The following is a 12,171-nucleotide window of genomic DNA, read 5'->3' as shown; positions in this document are numbered from 1 at the left end:
TGGGCCACCACCAAGCTCAGCTGCAGGGCCTTGAGCAGTTTTCATGGCACTGAGGCCCAGCACAGGCTGCGCAATTAATGTGTACAACTGGCACATCTGAAAATCTAATTCAGTCATTGAAACAGCAGTGGAATTCATCCCTCTTCAGCTTAAGGATCCAATCAATCTCCTTAAACACAAATATATATATGGGGATGATAAAAGGACTTCATCTGTTAACAGTGTGTCACTGAATGTGTGTGATGATATGGAGAGAAACTGGAGCCATCTGCAATGCTTCATCAGCCTGGATCAGCTGCAGAGTTGAGGACACAGAAAGGAGCTACAATCAGATGTCCTTAGTTTTTGCGAACTAATGATTAACATTGATTTATGTTTTTAAAACAGTTCTACAGAAAGTTCAAACAAGAGGAGATTATAACTGCTGACCGGATATTTCTGAAATATCCTGTCAAGTTTTCATTTAACTAACACTCGAAATTATAAAAACACTTGTGTATGACTTAAAAATCATCTCAGAAATCCAGTCAGGTTAGCGCATCTTACCTAGCTAGCTAATATTAACAGTGACGCTTATTAGCATTTATGATAGGGTGACCAGACGTCCCGGTTTTACCGGGACAGTCCCGATTCGGGGTTGTGTGTCCCGAGTCCCGACAAAAGTCTGTCGGGACACGGATATGTCCCGGTTTTCGCCACTCGCGACGTTTGCGACTGAGCAGCGTGGGAATCATTAGCGGAGAAATGTCTGCATTTACTATTTTGATGAATTGACAGGAATCGCAAACTTTCCTGGTTACTGCCCCCTGGCATGGATGTTTATTTAGCCACATTATTCCAGACAACAGAACGTGTTGCCATGCAACAATAAAATAAACATTAACTGGCGCGAATGTTCTTTGTCTAGCAGCTAGCAGCAGTAATGCCGCAGCAATTATGCCGAAAAGAAAATGTACCTTTTCCAAAGATTTACAGGGCACCTACCCCTTCCTCCGAGAGGTGCAGAACAATGCGCACGAAGCCTACTGCACACACTGTAAGGGTTCCTTCTCCGTAGCCCACGGTAGTAACACCGATATACAGGATCACATTAAAACTCTTCTTGTAAATATACGTAGGCTAATGCATTTTGTTTAGGGTGGGTGGATTGACAGTTGCCTTAGCTTTGGTCTTGTACTGAATTGGGTAGCCTATGTTGCAAATGCTGTGCGCTCCTGTGGGGGCTTTCCTCTGGCTGTCGCCCCTCTCCTCCTTTATTGCTGTTTTGTTGGAGTGTATATTCTCAAATCACTTGTCTCTTTTTTGTTTCTGTTTAACATACCATTCTGATAGTTTGGCCATATTGCTGTGTTGAACAGCTTGTTGCACCTTCCATTAAAGTGTTCACTTTTGTACACATCATCTTGCTTTATTCATTCAGTTGTGGGGAATGGTTAGTAAGGTTGATTCTGACCGAGGCTATGTTGAGGTCACATATCTACTTTTTAAAGTTCATGCTATAGTGCATACAATTTTAGAGATATAGCCTACATGTGCATATGCATTCTTCTTGGTGTTCTCACAAACAGGTGAAATAAATCAGTTTAAATTTGGCCTATGGACATAGCCTGGCCTATTCTCAGCCATTACAAAATCTGTTGTCTAACCATAATTTAACTGATCTGTATACCACTATGCTACTAGATAACAAAATGCCTTTGTTTTATTTCATGTGAGATGTTGATAAATGTGAACTTCAACAAAATGATAAGAGCACCTCTCAGAGTGTCACGTTTACGTAAAAAAAAAGGTGTGCGTGCACGAGCATGGTCGCGCGCAAAAGTGTCCCGGTTTCAGACTAGGGAAATCTGGTCACCCTAATTTATGAGTATGAGCTAAAAATCTTGTCAGAAATTCTGCCATGTTGGCTCATGTTAACTAGCTGCTGGAATTAGGATTAAAGACAATAAAAATCTCATCTCATCTCATTATCTCTAGCCACTTTATCCTTTTACAGGGTCGCAGGCAAGCTGGAGCCTATCCCAGCTGAATACGGGCGTAAGGCGGGGTACACCCTGGACAAGTCGCCAGGTCATCACAGGGCTGACACATAGACACAGACAACCATTCACACTCACATTCACACCTACAGTCAATTTAGAGTCACCAGTTAACCTAACCTGCATGTCTTTGGACTGTGGGGGAAACCGGAGCACCCGGAGGAAACCCACGCGGACACGGGGAGAACATGCAAACTCCGCACAGAAAGGCCCTCGCCGGCCACGGGGCTCGAACCCGGACCTTCTTGCTGTGAGGCGACAGCGCTAACCACTACACCACCGTGCCACCCTGACAATAAAAATAAATAACTAAATAAATCTTAAACATCCTCTCAGAAATCCTGTCAGGTTAGCTCATGTTAGCCAGCTGTCTAATATTAGCCGTGAACCTTATTAACATTTATGAGTAAGAGCTAAAAATCCTGTCAGGAATTCTGCCAGATTAGCTCATATTAACTAGCAAGCTAGCATTAGAAGGAAGTACAATACACATCTGATTAAAAAAATTTAAAAAAATCGTCAACATCCTCTCAGAAATCCTGTCAGGTTAGCGCATGATAGCTAGCTGTTTAATATTAGCAGTGAACATTATTAACACGTATGAATAAGAGCTAAAAATCCTGTCAGAAATTCTGCCAGGTTAGCTCATATAAACTAGCTGGCCATCATTCGGATTAAAGATGAAAAACATTTGTATAAAATTACTTAAAATTCCTTTCAGAAATCCTGACAGGTTCTCATTTTAGACAGCAGGCTACCATTACAAATAAACATTAGTCTCATGGAAATCTTTTGAAAAAAATTCCTCTCAGAAATCCAGAAAGGTCAGTTCATGTTAGCTAGCTGCCTAACATTAGCAGTGAAGCTTACGGACATTATGAGTAGCAGCTAAAAATCCTTTCAGAAATTGTCTGGGTCACTCGTTTTAGCTATCTAGCTAACAAAAACTGTATAAAACCTGACCTGGAGTCAAAAAACAAAGTCAAAGTACATAACCAGAGTCACAAATCTCTGTTTCAAAAGTAGACTTCATGCCATCAAGCTATTTTTTCTGCATTATTAGTAAATGAATCATTTACATTTTCATTATTTCTGGATTTCCTGATGAGAGGAACAATTCAGGTGTTTACATGCCTTAATCTATTGAATTACTTTTTGTGGAATGTCCAAGGAAAGAGAGTCTAAAAAAAAAAAAAAAAAAAAAAAAAAGATTTAGGTAACTTCAAAAAATTTTGGGTTGGCACTTCTGTTTAAGAGAGTCTTGCTTCCCTAAGGCATCAGTTTCATCTTGCCGTGACCCAGCCCGACTGGCCCAAACATAGACCCGATTCATGTTCTAGACCCGAACTCCGACTGACCCCCTCTCCTACTGTTACTAGAGGGCTGAGAGCAAAAAAAAAAAAAAGAGAAGGCATCGACAAATCAATCCATGCTGAGCTGGAACGGCTGCTTCGGGCTAAAATCAATATGTAGTGAGGATCTAGAACTTCCTCTGTGATGAGCTGTTTTGGGCGCAGAGAAGAACGTGTAGCTCAGTGGACTCAGAGTCTCCTTGCAAATTAACGCAAGCTGTAGAAGAATGCTTACTTTACTACACATACTGAAATGTTTGTAAGCCCACTTGTGTGTGAGACACTGTGTAAAAGGGGATCAGCTTGGGCTGAGGATAAGGTAAAATAATTTTCAGTGAATAACAAATGCATGAATGCAAATACACATACATACAGCAGGCGAAGTGACAGCTGACTATGAAAGCTGAACAGAAAACATCAGGCAGCAGTACTATCTGCTGCTGACACAGGACGCTTTTGTTATCTACTCCACCTCTACAAACTGCCTCGTAACGACAGGAACATATGACAAATCTGACCAAAAATGACCCCGAGTTCCTCTATGCATGCAGAATGTTAAGCTTCACTATAAACTCTTGAGATGCAGCATACACCGGTAACGACCTAGAGTAAAATATTAAAAGCAGATATGCAAAACCTTTATTTTTAAATAAATTTCTGAGTGGATAGTATCTCCATCCTTGACTCTTGTACGCTGCATAAACAGGAATTTAAAAAAAAATTGAGTTAAAAATCGACCGCAAAGTTGGCATTTGAGCTGCCCCGCTGAGCCAGCCAGCCCAGAGTGTGTGATGTCACAGCAGGAACCGGTTTTAAGGCCGAGGTCTTTGACAGCTATAGACCAAAGTCATATAAATAAAAATTTATGGTGAAAGTAAGAAATACAGTTACCGACTTGCTCAACTAAGACTGATTTGACTTCGTTGATTGTGGGTTGTCTCTCATTAAAACAGGATAGGTGTTATAACTTATGCAGCGTACATGCATGCATTTTCACTGATAAAACGTAAAAGGCTAATTAAATAAATCAGATGAACTGAGACAATCGCATTCTGAAGCAAATTAAATAATCTTATACCGGTAACTTAAATACACAATACAAGTTACATGTATTAATCTAAATGCAGTTAAACAACGAGTGCTGTTGTTTTTGTTGTTTTGTATCCAAATGATGATCTTCGCATCTTACCCATCTGTGTTCTCGCATCTTGAAAGCCGAGCTTGTGGCCGACTGTTTTGAAACAGTACGACTTTCAGCTGTTCGTTCAGTTCTCTGTTCATTCGCTTCTTCTATGTAAGGGCGAGATATTGCTGCTGAGGCAAGCATATCCAGCGGAGAAATCTGACGGCTGGTCCGCTCATTCTCCATTTTCTCCATACTGAGTACTCCGCCATTACTGCTCGGCTCAGGCAATTACTAAAACCCGGGACGGGACGTCACTGGTTTTAGCAACAACCACAGGGAGGTCACTACCCGAGAGATAATGTGTCACGTCCTGTTCCATTCCGGGTTTTAGCAACAACCCTCGGCGCTCACTCTGGGAGAACTGGTGCAACTGAACTTACTTTTCTTTTCTTGTAGTTTTCTTTTCCTTTAATTGTTGGTACTGCACCCTCTTTCAAAACAGATCAGAGGTTTCGTACAAGTCTTCAGTAAAATGAGCAGAGCAGAGGAGAGACCATTTCGTAGGCGTCCAATGTGCCCGTGAACTTCTCGCAAAACGCGTCCAAATCTTTGCAGTTTGAACATTCTTGGGCCATGAATGCAACATAAGTCCACCTTCTGTCGTGTTGCTGCACCCACCAGCAACACATCTACGTGGCAGGGCAATAAATTAGCTCAAAATGGAAGCTCGAAGTTGCAGTCAGCTCTGTTTTAGTATAGCAGAAACAGCAATGAGACTGATAGACTTCCTGCTGTGACGTCACGGATGTCAAGATCATTCACTCAGACCACTACCTATATGAATCACTTTAATCGTAAAAATTACTATATTAGATTTATTGTTAACGCTTACAACTTTTCCTATGCCATTCTTGAGGTCTCAAGGCATTTATAAACAAAAAGTGAGGCCATGATTCTGTGCATCTCCTTTCAGCTCACCTGTAGCACACTATCAGTGTACACCCAAATTAACCTCTTTCTTTGGGATCTTACCAAAGAACTAGATACAGTCTGAGGTATAAAGTTTCAAATTTCCACTACTTGTTAGCTACATTAGCTTTGAAGCTACAAACTAAATTAAAGCAAGCATCAGATACCAAACCGAACCAAAAGTGTCAGAAAAACACCACTTCTGACTGACTTGTACAAAAAAAAAGCATTTTTATGATATGTTTGTTTAAATATAACGCACTCCAAGGTTCATGTACTTTTTTTTTTTAAATGGAGTAAATTACCACAACACTTTCAAATCCCGCCACCTGCTGCACTACACACATGAACCAAGAATGCGGTTGGGCAGTCAACTAAAACTATTTCCACTCAACGAATAAATTGACATGCACAGATTCTAGGTAATCTTTTCATAAGCAGGAAAAAGACAAAATGTGGAAAAAGTGACAACTAAGCAAGCAAAATAGAGTAAAGCAGCCTTTTGCTCAGAATAAATAATAACTAGTGCTGTCAAGCGATTAAAATATTTAATCGTGATTAATGTCGCGACTGTCATAGTTAACTCGCGATTAATCGCAATTTAATCGCACATTTTTGTCACATGAAAAACCATTGTAATTCTCTTATCAGCATAAAAAAGTGAATGGGCTTGCTTTGTACCAATGTTTTTTTTTTATTGCAGAGCATAACACGTCTTGTCACAGCCACTGCAAAGTCGGGCTGGAGCCGCCGATGGGAAAACGAAACCTAAGCCGAGCACCGTGGCTCTTCGTCCCGAGGCGCGGGGCTAGCGCGCCTTGCCCGCGCTGGTTCTTTGGGGGGAGGGCAGAGGACTCTGGCTGTGCGGGGCGTGGCATTACAGTCTAGCTGCTATCGTTTTTCTAAGCAAAGTCTCTGTTCCAAGTTCCTGGCAGTTTCAAAAGCTTATGAAAAACCTACATCATGTCACAGAGCGTTAATCTCGCGATAAAAAAAATTATAGCCGTTAAAATTGAGTCAAGTTAACGTGATAATAACGCGACATTTTTGACATCACTAATAATAACGTCAACTGACACTTTTGAAGCCCCACCCCTTTCCATTTCATATTAGTAATGTTTTGGAAATACGCACTGATATTTTGAAACAGGCACTAATGTGGTGCTCTTGCTTTTGGAGTTCATTAACGTAAAATATATCCATCAGTGTATATATGGCTCACATTAAACAAGCACATACTTAACACTGACTGAAGAACTGTCAAAAATGCTACTTTCTTTTGAATATTTTGACCAAAAAAGATAAATAAGCTTCCAATGATGGGGTATTGGGGCGGCGCAAACTTTGAAGTGGGCCTCATGTAGAAAAAGTTTAAATATACTTGTCTCAAGGCGTAAATATAAAGACAAAAAAAAAATAAACGTAGACTGGAGCTCCTGCACAATCTGTCCTGACAAGGAGAATGAGGACACTAATCTCTCAGCATCGAGAGAGAGAGAGAGAGAGAGAGAGAGAGAGAGAGAGAGAGAAATGAAATGAAGCGAAGCGAGAGAAGTGAAGTTAGAGAGATTGGGGATTCACAGTCCTTGTACTTTATGACTCTATTAATAGGCCTCTCCCTGAAACACAAAGCACACAGTGTTTCATTCGTCCGAGCTGCCTGGGTGAAGATGGCATTGTGACAACGTGCCACCGTACTACCCACAATCCCCTGTGTGTAGTGCAGACACAGCACATACTCCAGAGTAGCTTTAAACGAATAAATAAGTTACTATTCATTAAGAATTTTCCGGAATGCTGTTAAAGATAATTCGGGCACAGTGGGTTGTGGAAGAACAGAATCTCTTCCGTCAATGTGAAACAGGCTCGCTCTGGTTTTGGCTAGTAAGGTTTCCGTTTGTGTCACAAACTCCGGTGACTTTAATATTATCCCAGGGCTGTTCAGTCATTTTGAATCAAAATCAGATCCAAGACAAGGGAAAGTGACTCACTTGTTTTTGGAAGAGGTCTCCCACACGCTGATGGTGGCTCCACTGTTGCACTCTGGGAAGGAGGCTGTCGTAGAACTCTTTGTGGATCTCGTAGAGCTCAGGCACTTTGAAGAAGATGGTCTCAATCTGCTGGATGGTCAGGACCGGCTGTGACGTGGTGGCCGCAGCTTTTAGTGGTTTCATGGGCTGAGAGACAAAACATTCATCTGATCATTAAATCAGTGGATTTGCTTCGTAAAAGTAGACATCACTAATCTTTTCAGTAATTTCGGAAATCATGATCTATCACAGACTCTGACCCAGTAATGTGATTATCCAGTTAATGGGGGTTGGCCAAAACTAAATTTTTATCTAAATTTTTTCCACTCAATGTAGTCAGTGAGTCGTATGGTGTTTACTAAATAAAGGCGGGCAGCTTATAGCCACCAGTTTAGCATTTTTCAGTTTGACTTTCCAACCAAATTGCCACAGAGAATCTCAATTACACGCCATCACGATATTCGAGAATAAACACAGATTATACACTGATCAGCCATAACATTAAAACAACTGACAGGCCAAGTGAATAACACTGAATATCTCATTACAGTGGCACCTGACAAGGAGTGTGATATATTAGGAGGCAGCCATTGAAATCAGTTCTCAAAGTTGAGGTGCTGGATGCAGGAAAAATGGGCAAGAATAAGGACCTGAGCGACTTTGACAAGAGCCAGACTGTCATGGTTAGACGAATGGATCAGAGCATCTCCAAAACAGCAGGCCTTGTGGGGGGTTAACTTGGCCTCCAAATTCCCAGATCTCAGTCCAATAGAGATCTTGCATGTGACGTCACAGCCGATCCAGATTGTGACAGACGCCATCGTGTCGGTCAAACGCCATATTCCGCCTTCTACTTCTAGTTCTACTTCTGCTTTTACTTCTACCTTTTCTTCTGGAAAACCCTACCATATACAATTCTACTACAACAGCTGCGGCTACAAGCTCTCCCTACCTGTGCACGGTTTTTATGTTTTTTGTGTGTATTTTTGCGTGTTGTTCGTCTGTACCGGACTTCAATATCCACTACAACCGTATGGACTTACTGGACATGGGTTTCCAGCAGAAAATGACGGGTTGTAGCGATTTCCATCGCATGCACAACATTCCGGACGAGAAAAAAAAAAACATTCCGGACGAGACCAGATTGCGAGACCAGCGGGGTCTCCGTGGATTGTTATCGGAAGCAAAGCGAAGGAGGCGGCGCCGGGAGCCAAAGCAAAAGCGAGGCTACAGGCAGAGCCGGCCTGTTGACTAAGCTCAGAAAACAGCTACTCAAACCTCCACTGCCAAGCCTCTACCTCTCCAACGCCAGATCCATGTAAACAACACGGACGATTTGGAATTACCTTATTCTATAATCGGCTGGTCAGTGCTATACTCAATACTTAAGTGACTTACCCATCCAGTGAGGATCATTTTCTTGTTTACAAGATGCCACATCTGAGTCGCTGACAAATCCTGAATTTCTGTAAAGATAACTGTCCAGAGATTTATAAGCACGCAGTGCTTCACCACTGAACAGCGAGAGAAAGTTGATGAGGTAATCATACACGTCCGGGTATTCCGCTGGCAGTTCAAAATCCGGTCGTGAAAACTCCGTCCGGAAAGCCATAAGGGTCACAAATCTGTAGATCGTTTATTTTAGACATATATCTAGTTATCTGTTCATTAGAAAAATGAGCCGTGTAGTCCGTCGGTTGAAATTCATCCATTCTGTACACGAGTGCAGCAGTATTCAGCTGTGTTTTTGACCGACACGATGGCGGTTGTGTACTTTCCGGTCACGTGACTGCAAGATCTCTATTGAGCAACTGCGTAGCCTAGTAAACTAGACCTACCCGCCTAGCAGCCAAAAATATTTTTGCCTACGAGTGGGTCTAGCCTCGGACTATATCAACAACACACCCCAGGCATCAAATCGTGCCCGCCAATCACAACGCAAGGTTTTTGTTTGGATTCTTTGGGCGGGCTTTTGCAGGAGTGATGACAAGGCTGCGCGACGCTGGAGAAAGCACAATAGGAAAGATGGCTACGGCTACTGAACAGCGCTCGTTTGACTCCGCTTTGGAATCAGTTTTAGAAGAATTCGACTTGGAGTTTTCGTTGAAATATGAGCAGGAAGAGGCTCTCCGCTTATTCCTTTTCGCTGAATCTTCACCAAATCACTCGACGCTCCAATGGTGTCCCTCTCCACATGCTGTTTGTTTACCCTCCCCCACTGCTTTCTGTCGCTCTGACTACGTCACAGTCACTGTTGCGCTGATTGGTCAGAGCATTGGCCTATACGCACAGAGGCAGTTTGAAAGACAACGGGTTGTTCCTACCCACACCCTTCGGAAATGTCTATGACCGAGACCAGACTAAATATTCACATTTAGTCTGGCTTGCCAGGCTAGCAACTGCGGGTTGTGCTGGACAAACAAGTTCAATCAGAGGTGGAGGCCCCACCTCACCACTTACAGGACTTAAAGGATCTGTTGCGAACATCTTGGTAGCAGATACCATAGCACACCTTCAGAGGTCTTGTGGAATCCATGCTTCCATGGTTCAGAGCTGTTTTTGTGGCATACACAATATTAGGTATGTGGTTTTAATGTTTATGACTGATCGGAGGAAATGTTAAGAGTTCTCACCAGCAACAGTGCCTCCAGGTGGCTGAGGTAGACTTCCTCGCTGGCCAGGATTGCAGACAAGACCCACTTGCGCATCTCCAGTCCTTTCTCCAGGTCCAGATCCGCCTGAACAAAGAGATGAAACACTATTACTTGCACACACACAACAGGAAATTCAAATGGACTCATCTTTTCTGGTTTTAGTTCCAAGTCCAACTCTTCCAACTCTTAAAAGACAAAATAAAAACCATTTCATACATACCAAAGGAAGCAAATTTTTAAGAGCTGGCCAGACAAGTAAGGAATAAAACACATGGGAATGTGCTGGTATAAGAAAATAATCAACAAAGGGGTTGTGTAATGCAGCCTGATGTGGCAATATCCTCTTGTGCTTTTTTTTTTTTATCCATTTATAGTTAAAAGTTAATGCTGTGGAACATATCTGTGAAGAATCTCAGTCATCCAGGTACATAGTAATCTGTGATTGGTAGAAGAGAGCAACTGGACTTGCTTGGAGATTCTTGAAAACGTTTCGCCTCTCATCCGAAAGGCTTCCTCAGTTCTGTCTGATTAATAGGGAGTATCAAGTCCTCTCATGGATCATCATAGAATTCGAATCAGAATGCTGATGGCTGCATTGTAGGTGGCTGATAAAAGATGTCATAGACACCCACCTCTGTTCAGTGATGGTCGTTCCAGGTTGACAAAAATGAACGATCCTCTCTGGCTAAGATGTCTGCCAGTTTTCTGGAGGTCCTGTCATACTCCCGCACCAGTCGAAGGGATCTCATCTCAAAGTGCGTAGAAACATATCTGTGAAGCATCAGCATTCTGATTCGGATTCTATGATGATCCATGAGAGGACTTGATACTCCCTATTAGTCAGACAGAACTGAGGAAGCCTTTCGGATGAGAGGCGAAACGTTTTCAAAAATCTTCAAGCAAGTCCAGTTGCTCTCTTCTACCAATCACAGATTACTATGTACCTGGATGACTGAGATTCTTCACAGATATGTTTCTACGCACTTTGGGATGAGATCCCTTCGACTGGTGCGGGAGTATGGGAGGACTTCCAGAAAACTGGCAGACATCTTAGCCAGAGAGGATCGTTCATTTTTGTCAACCTGGAACGACCATCACTGAACAGGGGTGGGTGTCTATGACATCTTTTATCAGCCACCTACAATGCAGCCATCAGCATTCTGATTCGGATTCTACGATGATCCATGAGAGCAGTGTTTCTTAACTGGTGGGTCGCGACCCAAAAGTGGGTCGCGGAGGGGTCCTGGGTGGGTCGCGGAGCTGTGGTGTAAAAAAAAAAATGTTAATTCATTGATTCACTAAAAAAAAGTGCAACTTTTTTCTGCGACGATTTGCAACTCTTATTTTGATAGACGATTCCAGCTCCGTGTCATCTGTTGCCATAGACGCAGAATGTTTATGCGACATAACGTGCGTGCTAGTCATTTGAGTGGTGAACAACATGTTGAAACGACGGTACGACCCCGAATATTTGAAATATGGATTTAGTTGTGTTGAGGACAAAATGGTACAGAAACCCATCTGTGTGGTATGTGGTGAGACACTTGCACATGAGAGCATGAAGCCGTCGTTTTGCCTATGTTTATTGATCAGACATACAGCATATAATGGCCATGCAGATGCAAACACAGGTATTATTATAACAATAATAATAGTTATTACATATTATGGTTATATTTTGAGAATTACATTAAATTGACTTGAACGCTAAAAAAAATTGGGTCGTGACCTAATGACCATGGAAAATTGTGGGTCCCAAGACTGTTCCAGTTAAGAACCACTGCATGAGAGGATAAATACTTGATACTCCCTATTAGTCAGACAGAACTGAGGAAGCCTTTCGGATGAGAGGCGAAACGTTTTCAAGAATCTTCAAGCAAGTCCAGTTGCTCTCTTCTACCAATCACAGATTAATGCTGTGGAACGTCCACGAAAGATCTTTTTACCTCTCTCAAAGTCAGTAAAACAATAAAATGCAGCTTGTCATGTTACAGAGAATCT

The 12,171-nt window shown here is 42.2% G+C and overlaps 1 protein-coding gene across 1 annotated transcript in view; it reads right to left on the bottom strand.

The window, feature by feature from the left end:
- Positions 1-12,171, bottom strand: part of bcr (BCR activator of RhoGEF and GTPase) — a 159,678-nt gene that overhangs the window by 54,915 nt on the left and 92,592 nt on the right. The window contains exons 3-4 of the mRNA XM_060935434.1: positions 10,150-10,254; positions 7,478-7,663 (exon numbers count right to left, since the gene is read on the bottom strand). Of these exons, the coding sequence (XP_060791417.1) occupies positions 7,478-7,663; positions 10,150-10,254 (291 nt within the window). The remainder of the gene's footprint in view (positions 1-7,477; positions 7,664-10,149; positions 10,255-12,171) is intronic.

The sequence above is a fragment of the Neoarius graeffei genome, chromosome 12 (assembly GCF_027579695.1).
Source record: "Neoarius graeffei isolate fNeoGra1 chromosome 12, fNeoGra1.pri, whole genome shotgun sequence".
Taxonomy (NCBI): Eukaryota; Metazoa; Chordata; class Actinopteri; order Siluriformes; family Ariidae; genus Neoarius; species Neoarius graeffei.
The sequence above is the reverse complement of the archived record's forward strand: the minus strand, read 5'-3'. Positions and strand labels throughout refer to the sequence as shown.